Consider the following 16982-nt stretch of genomic DNA (forward strand, 5'->3'; position numbering starts at 1 on the left):
CGGCGGGAGAGCCAGGCTCGGCTCCCGCCTGCCGGGGCTTGAGCCGCAGCCCCTTCACTTGCGGGACCGCTTCCCCCTGACAGGGCTTCCGGAGAGGAGACTTAGCGGTGACGGGGTTTGCATTTTTTTTCCTTTTTAAATTTTTCCTTTTAACCTAAAACTCTCCCATTTTTTTTAACAAATTCAGTTATGATCTTTCCCAGGATCATTGGACATCCTTTTTCGCTCCTCAAACCGTCAAAACGCTATTTCAGACACCAGAAAATGCAAACCCCGAGAAACTCTAAAATTGTCCCGTCTCTACAGCGGGAGCGCGGGGCCCGGAGCCCTGGCCCCAACCCCCAGCCCTCTCCTTGGAGAACATCGCAGCCTAATAATGAATCCAGAAACCCGGAGCGAGGGGTTGACTCCCGTTCCTGCGCTCGGCGGCGAGCTGTGCTCGTCCTCGCCTCCCTCTATTTAACCACTCAATTAAGCGGAGAAAGGTGAGCTCCCCATTACGCCGTCCCCAGGCATTTCGGTGCCTCTCTCGTTCCCCTCTTCATTGGCAAGCCCGGCCCGAGCAGCACGCACACGCCCGGCCTCCTCAATCTCCTTTCTCCGCTAGAATAATATTGTTCCTAACGACGTGGCCGGAATAGACACTTGCGTATTAAAAGTGAGGGAGGGGGGGAGATGAGAAGGGAATATTTAGTGTAATCCAAGTGCTTGATTATCCATATTCTGATCACAAAGAGTTTCTGAGGCCTGCTGGGAGTGATTAGATTAATGTAATGCGGTTTGAAGGGTCTGTGTTTTCTCTCTTAATTTGGGTCATTACTCGGAAAGCAAGCGTGAGATCATTTTATCTGCATGCAAGGAAAGATAGTCATTCAGGAGCGGTTTAAACACGCCGTAATGAACCGACCCCGAAAAGCGGCGCTGGGAAACTCCGAGCCGCCCTTCGCGCTGCCGGTCGGGGCCGCGCAGCCCCGCCGGGGGTCCTGCAAGGGCTCTGACCCCGTTCCGGGGGGCGGCAGCAGCCCTCTGAAGCCGCCCGGCTCCCTCCCGCCCTCCTTTTGCTCCTCTGGTGCCCGCGGCGCTCAGCGGGCCCTGGAGCGGCAGGGCCCGGCTCCCGCAAGCCGCGCTCGCACGGGGGCACAGCGCCGTGCAGCCCGCTCCCCGCTCGGGCCGGGGCCCAGGTGGGAAATGAGACACCTGCGAAGGGCCGGTTTATTGTCCCGTGATAGATATAGATATAGATATATTCCTCACTTATTCGAGCGTACATTTAAAATGGAGATTTACAGACACGTATAAAGAGCGCTGTCCTGGCGCCGGGCGGGGGGCAGCCAGCCCGGCCCGTCCTGGCCCGCTCCGGCGGCGCAACGCGCCGTTAAATAAGATTCCTCTTATATACAACTGCGGCTCGGGGTCGCTTGCTACCGGCGGCTGAGCTCGCTGGGAAAAGGACAGAGAAGCGAAGGCTGGTTTGGATAAATAGTGCTGGCCTGGTTGAGCAGGTCCGAGTGTGGCGGCGCGCCGGGCTCTTAGCTCTGCCCGCTGCGCCCAGGGTCCCGCGGCGGAGGAGCGCTGGAGACGCTGTCGTGCAACTTCCGGACGTGCTTCTTTAAATCAAAGTTTCTGCAAAATCCTTTCCCGCAAGTGACACACGTAAAGGGCTTCTTGTCATTGTGGGTGTGCATGTGGAAAGTCAAGTTATAGATCTGGTGGAAGGCTTTGTTGCAAATGGTGCACTTGTACTGCTTCTCTCCGCTGTGGGTCAGCTTGTGGTTCTTGTAGTTGCCTGCGAAAGAGGAAAAAGATGGAAAAGGGAGTTACCCGAGGGTGCCCAGGCCGCACGGTGCACAGGTAAGGGGGGCTTTAGGAACTGTCTCCACCCGCACCCCCGTCCCACTTGTCAAACTCGGTCCTCGTCAGCGCGGAGCAGCGCGCAACTGGCACGGCACAAATGAGAGGCAGGGTCAGCCCGGTGACCCGCGGCAAACGGAGGGCTCTGGATTAGGACCAAGGCCCGGCACCTTTCATTTAAAAAGCATTTAGGGGGAACCGTCAGCACTGCCTGGCGATGCGGCCCAGCTTAGAGGGAAAGTAATTGGGAGCGGCGGCGGATCTGCCCGCGCCCCTCGCTTTCCCCGGCCGGGCAGGGCTCGCCGCGTTTAATCCCCGCTAATGATGGGCGAGGGCCCCGTCGCGTCCCGGCTCAGCTCACCTTTCTGGTGGAAGCCCTTGCCGCAGAACTCGCAGACGAAGGGCTTGTAGCCGGCGTGGATGCGGATGTGGGTGTTGAGCGTGGAGCTCCTGTTGAACGCCTTTCCGCACTGGTTGCACTTGTGGGGTTTCTCCTGCACCGGGGTGCGAGAGGCCCGTCAGCGGGGGCTGCGCGGAGAGCAGGGGCGGCCGCCGCCTCCCGCAACCCGGCCGCCCCCCACCTACCTGGGTGTGGATGATTTTGTGCCGGCACAGGGTGCTGGCCTGGCGGAAGCCCTTTCCGCAGACCTTGCAGACGAAAGGCCGGGCCCCCGTGTGCACCGGCATGTGGCGGGTGAGGTTGTAGTGCGCGTTGAACACCTGCGGGGAAGCGCCGGGAAGGCGAGGTCAGGCACGGCCCCGCCGCCGCCGCCGCCCCCGGCTCCCCCACCCGATGCCGGCGCCCCCCTTACCTTGCCGCAGACCTCGCAGGTAAAGTTTTTGGGCTTGCCTTCCGCCGCCCCGCCGCCGCCGCCCCCCATCTTGGCGTGGCCCTTGGGGGGGCCGCCGCGCTCCGCCGCCGCCGCCTCCTTCATCACCTGGTCCAGGTGTCCCGGCAGCCGCTCCTTGTGGGCGAAGGGAGGCGGCGGCGGCAGCTTCTCGGCCGCCAGCCCCGCCAGCTTGGCGTTCTCCAGCAGGAAAAGCTTCTGGTGGGCCGAGAGCCCCCCCGGCGACGGGGCGCCCAGCAGGCCGGCCGGGAAGAGCTGTCCGTGCAGGAGGTCGGCCGGGTGGTACGCGGCGTCCAGGTAGTTGAAGTAGTAGAGGGAGCGGGGGGCAGCCGGAACGGCCCCTGCCTGGTGGATGACCTGCGGCTTGATGAGCCGGCCGCTGGGCTGGCCCAGGGCGAGCTCTGCCTTGCAGCACACGCCGCAGTTGGCTTTGCAGAGCCCCGCACCGCCCCGCAGGCTGCTCTTCCACAGCTCCGAGTAGTTGAGAGTCTTGGAGGGCAGCTCGTAGCCCAGAGGCGGGATGGGGATCACGCAGGGCAGGGGCGAGCACAGGCTCAGCGGCTTCTTGCCTGGCTCCGGCCCCGGCCCGCCGTGCCGCTCCTCGAAGGCCGGCTTGGGCTCCGACGTCTTTGCCATGATCCGCTCGATGGAGAAGGCCAGGGTCTTGGAGGGGTTAGCGGTGGCGGCTCTGCCGTCGTGCCGGGGGCAGGAGGAAGGCATGACCGTCTCCAGCGACCCCGGGCTCGCCATGTCTCTCCGCCGTGCGGGAACTTGGTGTGAGCAGCGACTCGCTCCCGCGCTCGGCTCTGCATTCCAGAAAAGCCAGGAGACAAATCAATTTAATAAGCACCTTGTTCTCCCCCCACCCCACCCCCCACCGGCACCCCCTCCCTATTTACATTCAAATGAACATATTCAAGAACAATGGCACGTAGGGTACCAGATTACTGCTCATTAAGCGGAACACGCTAAAGTAACATGCAAGCTAGACCTTGTTAGTATTAAAAGAAAAAAAAAAAAAAAAGGGAAAGAAAAAGAAAAACCTTCCCCAGCCCAATGCCACCCAGCCGAGCCCCAGCGATGGCCACGGTCCGGGAAATGCGGGAGCAGGGGCGGGGGGCGCGGCGAGGGGCGGCGGGGCTCGCCTTGGGACCACTTACCTTTGCCCAGCTCCGGCGAGACTCATCCAAGCAGCGCAGCGTGGCCACAGTCACATTTTGATAGCAAACATCTTCCTGAGCGTCAGATCACGGTCTCGAACATTTAAAGCTGACATCATATGAAGTCACTTTGAGCAGAATGACATGGGGATGCCACCATGGATCTTCCCCAAGCCGAGGCGCCGGGCTGGAGCGCGGTGGGTTGGGGCAGAGAGAGGAAGACGAGCCCCCCCTCTCCACGCACAATTTCCTTCCAGTTTAAGACGCACAAATCGCTCGTGTGCGAGCTGGGTTTTTCCTCTCTCTCTCCCTTCTTAAAAAGCAACTTGCAAAGCAGAGGAATCGTTTTGCATGTGGCAAATTAGAAGGCAAGTGCGATTCACAAGTTGGGTGGAAAAGAGTGCTCCAGTTCTTGCTGGGGTTAGAAGAGCCACTCCGAATGAGCGTGAGGGTTTTTTTTTCTTCTTCTTCCTTTTTTTTTTTTTTTTTAAGAAGGGGGAGAATGATTTTTTTTTCTAAAGCAACTACCACGCAACCATGCTCGAGTTATTTTGGCAACCCATCTGCAATCAGCTCCGTTGCAACCGAGCTGGAAGATAATTAATAAATTGTCACTTATCTGCGAGCCTCTCCAGCATGTATAAATTAATAGCCAACCCATTAATTAGGACAGTGTATTAATGTTAATTAAACTAAGTTTAATTCCAGCCCTCTCCCCTCTCAGGGTAACTGGTGATTAGCCTTAAATAAATGCGGAGGGAGTCGTGTCCTGGACTCGAATTCGCTGCTGAGAAAAAAATTTAAAAAAAATAATAATGAAAAAGACCCGTGCTCAGCAAAGGGAAGTTCTGCAAGTTGTCACCCCCTAAAGGTGTCCGCTGCCCCGGCGGGCACCCGGCGACTCTCCCTTGCCCTTGTAGCCCTTATCCGCCCCCCAACTCCCCCCAGCACTTTCTTCTTCCCCCTTTCCCCCCCGCCCCCCCAAATAAGCGACGCTACATTATAGCGCCTGGATGCCAGGGTTTCTTTCCTTCCTCTCTCTAATTAAAACACCGTGATGCGGGAGGGGAGGATTTGCAGAACCCTCGGATGCGAGGACGCGGTAATTGAGAGAGTCCCGCGTACACCTGTTTGGGGGGGCCCGGCTGCAGGGCAGCACCCCCCGGGCTCTGATTAGCCGCCCCGTCCCTCGCCGGGGCTATTCAGCCGAACCAATTTTACCCCGGCGATTCAGGGCGCTCAGTTCTCTTTCACTTGTAGCCACTATAGCGCTGCGTGGAACCTGGTTTTGTGTGTTTCTAAAATAAAGGGGAGGATTATCCGGGGGAGAGGGGGGAGCGAAGGGTTTAGATTGAGCCTGGCCAGAGGTAAAGCAAGCAATGAAAAGGCCCCTATATATATATTTTTCCCCCTCCCTCGCGCGTCTAAGAAAGTTTAGAGGAATTCGGGGGTTTTGTGCGGCGCTGACAAAGCCGCGCCTCCTCTCCCCGCCGGGACAGCTCGCCGGCGGCTGTTTGCAGACAGGCTTTTTCACCTGCGAACCACAACACGCTCCAGAAACAAACTTTAAAAGCGGCGGCCGTCCCGGGCTGCCTGCGGGCGGAGGGGAGCGCCCAGCCCCGGGGGTTCACCCCGCCTGGAGCATCCATCAGCTGCTGGCGCCCGCCCAGCGCTGCCCGCCCGGATCTGCCGGGTCAGCGTGCAAGGGAGCGACGGAACCGTCCCTCTCCCGGGGGAGAGGCTGGGACGGGACGGCGGGGAACCGTGCCCGGTGTCTGGGGTGCGGGAGAGCCCGGCTGAGCCCCGGGGAGGCACGCTGCACCCGAGCCGCAGTGCCCGCCCAGCCCGCGCCTCCTCCGGGCAGCGGGAGCGGGCAGGCGGCGGCTGCGCTGGGCTGGGCTCCGCTCACTGCCGGGGCTCGCCGGCTTTAGCGAAGTATTTAATTAGCCTCCACAAACTTCTTTTCCTCGCCTGCAGATTATACTGAGTGGAGGGTTGGGAACTATTTTACACCTTGCCACTCACATGTTAATTAATCTCTATCTAACCCTAATTGCAGTTTATTCAAGCACCGCTCAAACAGCTCACCCACACAATAAACACTGGGGCTGCTTTTATCCATATTACTCCCCGCTCACACGTTGAGTAATTAACTCCAGTACCAACTAATAGTGCAAACAAATATTTTCTGTAAACGAGATGATTTCGGGCAGGATAAAAGAAGGGCTGCGGAGCCGGGACCGGGAGCTCGCTGCCAGTTTCCCCGAGCCGCCCTCGTCCTTGCTGGGGTGTTTGCTGAACCGGGTCTCTCCCTCTTTCCCTCCTTCCCTGGCCAAGGGGACAGCTGGCTGCTCGATGCTGCGCACCCACCGCCCTGCTCGGGGCAGCGGGTCCCGCAGGCCTCGGGGCTCCTGGGGGCGAGGAGAGCCAGGGGGGCCCTCGCCGAGCCCCGGGGCCGCCTCCTTCCCGCATCCCGAGGCCGGGCACCGGCTCGGGCCGCGCCGCTGCCTCCCGGCCAGCTCCAAACCGGGTGCCGCACGCCTCACGCATCAGGGCGTTGAGATCCCAGCTAAGACCCGGGCATCAGAGCTCAGTATTTTAATTGAAATCGCAGGTTTAGGCACAGCTGGAGGCCGTCTCTATCGATTCGACTTCTGCTGTTCCGGCGAGCATATTACAACTGACTGACTTTGAGACAGCTGCCCTGGCCCCGCCGCCTGCCCAGCCCCGAGCCCGAGCCCCGGTGCTCCCGGAGAGCCGGGCGGGAGGGCTGGGGGTGGCTCTGGGGGGCCCAGCGGCCCAGCCCGGCTTCGGGGGGCAGCAGCCTCTGCACGTCGGGCGCGCAGCGGGCTCCGGGCTCGGCCCCGCGTTCCGCCTATCCCGTGGAGGCAGCTCTCCCGTGGGGTTTTAATCCTTCACCCCCGACATTTGGAGGGAGAAATGGTTTGCGGATTTTTCCCAAGAAGGCGCACGCCGCAAAGACGTTCCCATTGCGGACGCGATCGCTCCTGCCGTTATTTTTACGCCGCTGCCTCCCCAGAAAAACGAGTGCGGTGCCCGGGCGGGCCGGGCCGGGCCCGTGCGGGACACGCCGGGTCACCCGGGGCTCCTCCAGCGCCCGCTGCCCTCGGGGGTCCCGTCCGCGCCCGGCAGCCCCAGCCCCAAACCCTCCCCGGCCGCTGACATCGAAAACCGGCGGGGGTTCCCCTTTCGCTCCTCCACAGCCAGCCCCGCTCGGTGAGGGGCTCCCGGGGACTGTCCCGGGTGGGTCCCGGGCGGGCGGGAGTGCAGGGCCCCGCAGGCTCGGCCCGGCTCTCGCGTCCGTCGGGCCGCCTCCGCCCAGACAGTCGGCGCTGGGCATTTCTGGTCCACTGGAAAATAACTTAGGATCCTCCTAGTTATTTAACTTGGCAGCTGCTTAAACTCCGCAGTGGAAGCTGCCGAAAGTTATTAGCATTATGCTTCAATCTCCCCGAAATGGTGGCTTTGATTTCCATGCTGCTTTGCTTTTTATAGGTATTTTTCTAAATACTTTTTTGCCCAGTTCTTTTCCCTATTATTTTTTACTAGCAGGTGATGGACTGCCGGGTGAGCCACCGGCCCAGGCAATTGGGATGGGGCCGTCTTTGTGAGCCAGGGTGGGGGAGAAGCTTTTTCTGTGGCTTTGCAGCTTTGTGCAAGGGTGCGCCGGAGGGGCCCACGGTTGGGCTGGGAGAAGGGCTGGGCTGCGGTGCTGCCCGGCCCTGGCCCCACCGCGCTGGATTTGGGTCTGTCTCCGTGCAAGGCAGCGATTGCGACCTCGAAGGGTCAGCCCAGGGATGCTCCCAAAGTGTTTGGCCGCAAGTCAGTTTGCAGTGGTCAGAGACTGGACAAAATAATGAGCAACGAACAGACAAGTCAGGATAGCAAGATTTGGGGCAGAGGTGAAGTGAGGGTTGTTACCCATGTGAATCTTTCAGGTTATTCCTTTGAAACTGCGATATTTGGTCCAAGGGAGCAGCACCCCTGTGGCTCTGTGTGCCTCAGTCCCCATGGCAGTCCATCCTATTCTGCAGAACCCACAGCAGTGGGGGGTGACCCTGCTTCCCAACAGACACTGCCACACCGGGGCAGGAATGGTGCCTGGCAAGGCCACCTTGGATGGAGCAATGGCTTTGAGACCCTCCCAAGGTATTTTTTCATTCCTTTTATTGAGTTATGTATGTTACTGCCTAACTATAGGCAGATAATTTTATTTTATAATTTTAGATTTTTTTTTTTATTGGGGAGCTAAGTTTTTGGAGCACTGTAGAGGTTCCAGAGGAAATGTGGTTAGTGGGATGTTGGAAGCAAACTGGCTCAGAGTCCTTGCATGGCTGTACTGGTCTATATTGTCAGTGATGGCAGGAGTAACATCGACATTTTCAACCTGAATCCAATTTTAAAAGCTGGTATCTGACCTGCTTCTAAAACCGTTTGCAATCGAGTCCCACTGCAAAGCAACCGGCAGGGCACCGTGGCAGGAGCTGCACAGAGTGCCTCGATGGCAATCAAATGGGCTTATGTAATTCTAAAAATGGCAACTCCTTACTTGCCACATCTCTTTCTGTCTGTGCGGAGAGTCCTGCAGAGCTGCCAAACAGAAGCAATTGAATGAACTCTTTTCCCGGCTCATTCCTCCTTCCGCAGCTCGGAGAAAGTGAGCCAGAGCCTATTCTAGTTTGCCTGTCAACAGGAATGGTAACTAACGGCTCGATCCCAGCCAGGCTTTATGCCCCAAAAACGCTGCCTGCCTGCCTGTGAGGAGCAGAGAGAGACATCCTGAGGGAAATCGAGTTCCTGGTGTGAGACTGGTCTAGCCCGGGAGGCAGGTGAGGAGTCCTTGGAATCCACACCATGTCCAAAGCCAACCTGTCCAGTAATGCAAGGAGGAAATTGTTGAAAGGGTGAGCTGCTCTTCTCCATCTTCATTGTCAGAAATAGTCATCCTTCGCATTGCAGTAATGGAGCAATGCTGCCTTTCATTTCTGAACACTGAAACTGAAACATGTTCCTTCCTAATGTTTTGAAATGTTGTACTTTTTTTTTTTTTTGACGGAGTGGGAGCTTTTAAGTTTTTCTGGGTTTGTAGGGGTTTTTTCCCCTTATTTTCTATTTAGGAGAAAAGGTGGGAGGAAGTAGAGAAGGAGAATATAATGGGGGGATGGCCTTGTTCTCACTTTCCTACTGAAAACGTTTCAGGAAAAGGAACAAAAAACAGTGAAAATGGGTAGAAGCCCACTTCAGTTTCATGTTCCTATTCCTTCCCTTTTTTTTTGCTTGAAAGAAGGAAGGCCAAAAAAGTAAGTGGGACAAACTCCACGTGTTTTGAATTATTCTCCCCTTAATGAGATAGAAAAACATCTCATTTTCAAAATTACTTCCTTTTTCAATGAAGAAAATCAAACAGAGAAAGAATCCCTCCAAAACCAATCTTTCCACTGTCATTTTGCCACTCACTTCTCACTCAGTGCTGTCCAGTCTTTCTGGTTATGCCATGCTAGGTCGTTTGAGATTCGTATTTGCCATTTTTGGAAGTGTTGTCACACATGTTCTTACCTGCTGTGCAGCTGGACTCCATGGGCTGCGTGGTGTGGAGCTGGCAGGGGGTGGCAGCACCTTGTCCCCTTCCCCTGGGGTGTGTGGGACAGGCTGGACTGCAGCATCCCTGTCCCTCATGGTGGCTAAGGCAGAGAGAGCCTGGCAAGGCTCCCAGATTGACAAGTGAAAGTGTTGCTGTTCTGCTTGGGCACAAGAAATGGGTTGATTCATGAAGACATGATCTAGAAAAGTCACTAAAAATCCCCCCAACAATGAGAGTCCAGACTAAAAACCCAGACCTCGTTACTGGAGGAAAAAACTTCAGTGCACAACCTAAGTATTTCCTGGATGTTCAAGAACACCCACAAATTATGTAAAAATAGATGAGAATTTATTTATTTGATTTAATTATGAGCCTAGATTGTGATTTTTGGGGTGGGGCTGGAGATAGTGATATTGAAAAATGGTTGTGCAAAAAGCCAGGGCAAGTCATCAGCCCTGGGCACAGAGGAGCTGCTTCAGCTCTTTCTCACAAAACACAGAACACTGCAGAACCCACCAGGAGCTCTCAGACTTCTTGCGTGTGGAGGGCCTCACCAGGGTAGCTGTTTCTCCATGGGGAGCTCTAGGTCTTTGGTCCCACAGTCTGTGGATGAGGCTGGTGTTCCATGGCCAGTTTGTGCTGGAGGGACTGGCTCATCAATTCCTGCTTATACACCAAGCACATGATTGAGGGTAGATCTGTCACGGTGAGCATTAGCTGCCCCTCGTGGTGCATCCTTCCCATCCCCATTGGTTGACTCCCAGAGCTGCTGAACCTGGCTATGGGAGATGTTCCTGTCCCTGCTGTGAGGATCTGGATGGGCTTGGAGGCTGCCACATCTCTGCCTCTGATGCAAAACCAAACCCTCAATCTTCACCTGTTTAGCTGGATAGAAAAACACCTTTCCTGTCACCAGAGTTCATCACCACCACGTTCACCACCAGTCTTTGAGCTATTTATCTCCTCCTACCTCCCTTCCAGTGCGTGCTTCTTCTCTCCAGCTGACAGCCTGGGACAGCCCCGACATCAGCTGCTCGTGGAGCTCTCTGTGCAGAAAGCCAGTCCTAAACAGTGTGGCCTTTGCTCCCCCCAGCTGTCATATCCTCCAGGATCTGCAACAAGTCCTGATTTTACAGACCCCATCTTGACAGTCCCCAATCTGATCTGACCACCTGGTTTGTTTTTGAATCGAGCACTTGAGTCATAACATTTCTGTTTATTTCAACAACTGTATTCCTTGCATAGGAAATGAGCCAAGATGGTCTAAGGCGGGGATAGTGAAGCATGTCATGGCTGTAATTACTTTTGGTCTCCCAATATAAAATTTTACAGTATAATCAAAACCTTATTTTCGTAGCACTGGACTCTGTTATTGACTTAATCTTCTTAAGTGCTCCTATTATTCCAGTGATTTCATCGTTGTATGTTGATTTTAATCTTTTGATCTCCATATTAGCTACTGCCTGCAACTAATTTGTTGCTCAGTGTTTTTCTTTGTTTTGACCTGTGAGGCATTTTCCTCATGGCACACAACTCTGCTGGCAGATTGCATATAATCTCTGCACTTTTTTTCTCCCATATTTTGCATAGTTACAACAAATGTGGATTTATGACTTGAAATGGAATATGTATCTTTCAGAAAGGCTGAGGAAAATCTCACTTCAGGTTTAGCCTGAAAGCCTAAACTTGTTTGATTAAAGGAAATATCATGGGATACAGCTCACCAGGGAGAGGTGTCACACAGGCTTTTTTTAGTCCAGCAAGTTCATGATGGGTGAAAACTGCAGTAATTTTATTACATGCAGTCAGGATCAAAGAGTTCTGAAAGCAGTGCTAGACCTAAGATGAAGAGGGCTGGGTTTTGTGAATGGCTCAAAGGACTCTCCCGGCCAAGCTTGGTTTGATACAACAGTGGCTTTGTTGAATCCTGGCAACATGGAACAGGTTCTTGAACAAATACTGGTGATGGAAGTGCAGAGTTCTCAACTCCACAGCCAAAGTGCAGAGGTGGACATAGAACTCCGCTGCATTTGGCCATTAAACAGCAGCTTTTCCCTTTGGTATTGATGGTTTAACCTGTGCTGATTTATTGTGTGCTTTGTTTGCATTAGCTTTTTCTTCTAAAGCTTAGAGAAATAATTTTTGCCTTAGGTTTGCTGTGACTTTTTAAAAAAGAACACAGCCTGAATGTTGGCAAAATCATCTTTGCTTTGTTGCGTGCCTGTTTATGCTTCTGAACACAAATTGTCTTCTAATATTTTTGACGTTTTGGTCACTAGAAAGGCAGAAAAGCAATTTCTAAGATGCCTATGGGCCAGAAGACATGCATTACAGCAGAGGGGAAAGAATCTGTTAGTTGGTGAAATATAAAACAAATTGGATGAACAGCTGCTGACACTTGTCAGTCAAATAGTTGATAGCATTTTCAGTCTCCATGCCACATGCTTTAAGTAAGTCTGTCAAAAAAGGATATTTTCGCTGGACTTCCCTGTAAATATGAGAGAAGTTTTGGCCTGATCTATCATTTAAAATTTTGCTGGCAGAAGAATGAAATTTTCCTCTTTCCCCAAAACTGATTGACATAACTGCACAGGCAGATTCTTCACCTAGGTGCAGTTGCACCGGCACCAAGTCCTTTGACTGCTGGAGCTTGTTCCATCACAGCAACGGGTTGAAGTGAACCAGCAGCAGATCTTTGCCACTTTTGCCAGTCCTCTCATCTATCCATATCTTATAGGTGCTGCTCTAGGTGTAGCTTTGCTCTGCAGGAGCTGAGCCCTGTCCAGACTGTAGTCTGCGGCCAGGTGGGATTCAAACCCAGGCAGGATTTGAACCTAGATTGATATTTTTCAGGCAAAACCAACCATCCAACCATTTTGAATTTGACATTTCTTCAGGGCTGACCCAAGGTGGCTCTTCCCACCCCTGGTACCACAGTGCAGCACAAATTTAGGGGAGGGTTGGGCTGCCAGCACAGCCTGGCCACGTGCAGGGTTAAAGGCAGTGGGGATCAGGGGGCAGTGCACTCCTTGCTCAGCCACAGGCTGCAGGCTGTGGAGTGGGAGGTTCAATTCTGCTTTGCAGCAATGCTGTAAGATCTTCTGCCTGCTTACACTAAAGTACATAACCTTGAAGCTCATCTTTTGGGTCCAAATGCCTTAAAAATAGTGAGTTGGCTAATGCTTCCCTGTTCTGTGGTCAAGCCTCAGGGCTGTGGAATTTCTGGGGTGCTTTTTTGGGGTTTGAGGTCACAAAAAGCTGTCACAGGCCATAGGGTCACTGCTCATGACAGAGGCACTCAGTCGAGGGTGTCCAATCACTGCTGTTTTGGGGAGGTACCGATGTGTGTTAGCAATGCACAGCCAGGGAGCATCTCCTCAAGGCTGCACCCACACTCTCTCATTCAAAAAACTGAGCAGGGCTCACTATTTTGAAAGGTGGCAGGTGGAAGTGGGCTGTGTTTTTACCCAATAAATATTTTGTGTTTAAAAAAAAAAAAGGGAGACATTTCCAGAGCAGAATCAAGCTGTTTCTCCAGCTCTGCTCTGCCTGACTGCCAGCAGAGCTATAAATTTCCATGTCCTGCAGTGCTCTTTGCTACCAGCCTGGTGACCACCCCAGCAAGGCTTTCGTAGGGCTTCCTCTTGGAGCTGTTGTCCTTCACACAGAGCAGCTGAGGGAGAGGATAAAGAGGGCATGAACACACGTGTGCAGCAGTGTGTGCGTGGGTCTCAAGTGGGTCTCAACCCCCCAGAAAGAGAGGACCAGGTGGTGCTTGCAGTTTGTTCCTTGCTTTATATCTTGTGAGACTTGCTTTATCAGGGAAGGCCTGGGAGGGCTTCAGGGTGGGATTGAAGGCTCCAAGCATAATGAGGTCAAGGAATTGATATTTTTTGTGTGCATGCCAGTGACAGACCTGCAGAGCCATCTGAACAGGTTTTGATAGACTGAGTATGACTTAAACACTCAGTTACTACCCCAGCTCCTCTGAGGACTCAGGGCCAAGTAGCTGCACCTATAAAGGTGGGTAAGAAGAGGGAAAAACTTCCTGTGTCTGTGGTCAGAAAGCCATATTTCTGCCTAAGTCCTCAGAAGTAGCTTTTTCTGGCAATGCTTCCCTCTACCAGCAGCACAGAGCAAGACAAGTATCAAGTCTGCTGGGCTAAACTCAGGGCTCAAAATTAGTCTATTCTGGTGCATCAGATGGCTTCTCAACATGTAAATGCTGCTAAATGTGCACATCCACCACCCACTCCTGAAGTGAAGCCCCTGCTAATGCCCCTGTTCCAAGGGGGTGGGGTTCCCAGGACACCTGGGAAAGGTGGATGCTGAATGTGTGGGGTGTGGCCATCCAGGTGGGGCTGCACAGCACCTCCACAGCAGATGCTGAACTGACACAGAGGGAAGGGATCCAAAAATCCAGCACTGCAGGTGAACATGCTCCAGGTTCCATAACTATCCCAGCCCAGTCCAGGACTCAACACCCCTTCACAGGCAGTTCCAGAGGTCCCAATCTCCTCCCATATGTCCAGGGTGGGTCTCATGTCTTCTGGACTCTGGAAGATGGTTTAGTTTAATTGTTCATTATGTCAGGAAGGCTCATCCAGGAAGGACATCTTTCCATTTGGCCATCTTTTATTTGTGAGGGATTTGTCCTGGTTCCCCAGGATGGCCACAGGTTGTGTTTGGGGGTAAAGCTCACCAGTTCTTCTGCTGCTCTCTCAAATGACTGAGACCTGGGCTAGCGGGAACCAGTTCTGGTGTGAATCAGCTGATGGGAGGGAGGGACTGCAAAACCTCTCAGAAAACTGAGTCTAACAGAGAATCACAAAATGGATTGGGTTGGAAAGGACCTTACAGTTGATCTACTTCCAAACCCCTGTTATGGGCAGGGACACCTTCCACTAGACCAGGCTGCTCAGAGCTCCTGACCTTGCACATCTTCAGAGATGGGGTATCCATGACCTCCCTGGGCAGCCAGTTCAAGTGTGCTCCCATTAAACAGGTTTTCCATCAAACCACACTTTTATTTAATTTCAACTCAAGGTTTGTCACTGCCCTGGTGCACTAAGACTACTTTGGGAGAAGTTAAAATACAAACTGAGGCCTTTTGAAGGGGGGCAAGTGTTGGGTAAGGCTGATGACCACATAATAACAGGGGCTGAACCAGAGCAGACATCAATTAGATGTCGAGGGACAAATCACAGGACACAGAGTGCAGATAATGGTGGAGACAGCTGTGGTGGTCATAGCAGAAATGCCCTTGTACCTGGGGAACAGACAGCGTGCTCCCAATCCTGACCTTGGGGAGCAAATCAGGAAACCATCTTCTTAATTAATAAACTAAAGAACACCCATGAGAAAAGAAAATGCCTTTATTCTGTGAGGTTGGGGCTCTTACATCTCAGCTTAGTTTGGTTTTTTTTTTTCTAAGGCAGACATAAAAAGACTCCATAATTTATTATTAGGACATCTGAATAGTTATTTATTGAGAAGCCACAGTTCTCACACTTTTACAACTGTCGGCTTGTATAAGGCAAAAAAAGCAAGATGGATCACTATTTTACACAGAAAGTAAAAGCTCTGGAGAAGGAACTGATGGACATGCAGTTACTGGTCAAAATGCAATGTACATGACATATATAAAAACCATTGTGAAACAGAGGAATTGTAAATTATGGTTACAATCTACCGAAATAAATATTCAATATATTATTATAAACACATTTGTAGAGTCTAAGATTGTAATTAAAGTTGTCTTTGTACATACACGGTTATTTGAAATTTAAACAAAAATGTAACATTTAGAGGAGCAAACGTCAACATAAAACAACTGCTTTGGACTTGTAATGTGGCATGATATATCCATAATGATAGGATTAATCTGGTGTGGCAATTAGAATGACTAATCCTCTGGGATGTAGTCTCTATGGAGTTAACTGCATATTGAAGGGAAGAGCCTGGTACTTTAACAAGGATGCAGAATGATTCAAACGGCTGTCTGGGTTTGTTTGTTTTCTGGTTTTTAAATGAACAGAGAGAGAACAAAAAAATCATTTGTAATTGCCTGGTTTTTCTTTTAAAAACAAAGCTGTTTTTTTTTTTTAATTTTAAGCAGTTGGCATCCACAGAAGAGAAAGAAATGAAAGGACTCGAGTCACTCATCTTCACAACAATTTACCATCAATGTATATACAGTACATTAATGAAGCATTGTTTAAACTTTAATAACAGGGACACACCTAGGATGTTTTCTATGTAGTTTTTCCATTAACAGTATTAAACAATGGTGCTCCATATTGCTTATGAACATATAGATATGAAATTAGGAAACTGATGAATCAAAGAGAGGTGCTAATCTTATTACCACACAGCTAACATGGCATTTGTATTGGTAAACTTCTCATGGGCATTTAGAGCTGACATAAAAATTCCTAATGTGGCTAACTGAGTTACAGACGAGGTACATGCACGGATACCAGGCGACCCCCAGCTGCTGCTCCAGCTCCCCTAGTCATCCTCCTCATCCTCCTCATCGCTGTCCTTCATGGTGATGCCCTGGAGCCCCCCGCCCTCGCTGACCGACGCCGTGGCCTCCTCCACTGTCAGCCGGTTCCGGATGGTCTCGTAGGTTTTGCTGTTCAAGGTGGAGTCCAGCACGCCTTGCAATCGGAAATCTCGGTATGTTTTCTAAAGCACAGACACAGGGAGAGGTCAGGGCCAACACCAGCTCCCCTGCAGGAGTCATCCTGTGCCCCAGTGCTGGGGGTTTGGGGCCTCTAATGGGAGAGGCTGGGATACCAGGGAAACCCCAGCCCTGGGGACATTTTGCATCGCCTGGGAAGCGCAGAGGCCACAGGAGCATCTCTGCTGGCCACTGCACCCTCCCTTTAGGGTGCCTTGGGCAACAAATTACAGCTCTGTGACTCCAGCCCTGCCTTTGTGGGCTGGGCAGCTTCAAACCAGCACCGTTTTGCGTAGGGGGGGCTGGTGTCTAAAAAGACATCGAAGCAATGTAAGGGTTCTGCTCCAACGGACTTCCCTGGCTCCTGGATGTGTTCATCCTGCCTCTAATGTCAGTTATTTCTCTTCAGGCAGCAGGATGCTTATCCCCTGTACCCACAGACATGATTACACGTTCCTGGAATGCTCCATATTAAACAATCCTACCTACAGTACAGGGATTAAATAAACTAAGTCCAGGATACTGGACGAAATTATTGAGGTATAAATATAAGCATGGGGCACATGTTTCTTAAATCTCCCTTTCTTCACCTCAACCTAGTATTGTATTTCCATGGTTCCCATACCTCCCTTGTTATTACAATTAATATCTCTTATTTGAATTTATGCTTGAAACCTTCTCAACTCTGTGAGATAAAACTCTGGTCTTGTTGTTAATTTAATTCTGCTCTGTGCTCTGCATAGAAACTATTTACTGTTCTGCTATTTCAGAAAGTCCTTGGGTTTGTTATAGCTGCTTCTGAATGTAATATTGGTATAAATAAAGCATAAGGAAAA

General features: G+C 52.2%; 2 protein-coding genes across 2 annotated transcripts in view; both read right to left on the minus strand.

The window, feature by feature from the left end:
* Positions 1-1211: 1211 nt before the first annotated feature.
* On the minus strand, positions 1212-4500 carry FEZF2 (FEZ family zinc finger 2). The gene is made up of 5 exons (XM_030956759.1): positions 3860-4500; positions 2664-3505; positions 2437-2571; positions 2213-2345; positions 1212-1786 (listed from the first exon to the last, which is right to left on the minus strand). The coding sequence occupies exons 2-5, from the start codon at positions 3447-3449 to the stop codon at positions 1530-1532; spliced, it is 1311 nt and encodes a 436-aa protein (XP_030812619.1). The 5' UTR covers positions 3450-3505; positions 3860-4500; the 3' UTR covers positions 1212-1529.
* Positions 4501-15423: 10923 nt separating this feature from the next.
* The window catches only part of CADPS (calcium dependent secretion activator), a 203022-nt gene continuing 201463 nt past the window's right edge, over positions 15424-16982 (minus strand). Inside the window, 1 exon segment of the mRNA XM_030956450.1 lies at positions 15424-16151. Coding sequence (XP_030812310.1) covers positions 15972-16151 — 180 coding nt within the window. The 3' untranslated portion in view covers positions 15424-15971.

Source organism: Camarhynchus parvulus, chromosome 12, assembly GCF_901933205.1.
Source record: "Camarhynchus parvulus chromosome 12, STF_HiC, whole genome shotgun sequence".
In the NCBI taxonomy this organism is placed as follows: domain Eukaryota; kingdom Metazoa; phylum Chordata; class Aves; order Passeriformes; family Thraupidae; genus Camarhynchus; species Camarhynchus parvulus.

Coding starts and splice junctions, on each gene's coding strand:
- FEZF2 (XM_030956759.1), bottom strand. CDS start 3,449: ATGGCGAGCCCGGGGTCGCTGGAGACGGTCATGCCTTCCTCCTGCCCC. Junction 2,346..2,436: donor ACAAAATCATCCACACCCAG/GTAGGTGGGGGG, acceptor ACCCCGGTGCAG/GAGAAACCCCACAAGTGCAA. Junction 1,787..2,212: donor CAAGGGCTTCCACCAGAAAG/GTGAGCTGAGCC, acceptor CCTCTTTCGCAG/GCAACTACAAGAACCACAAG.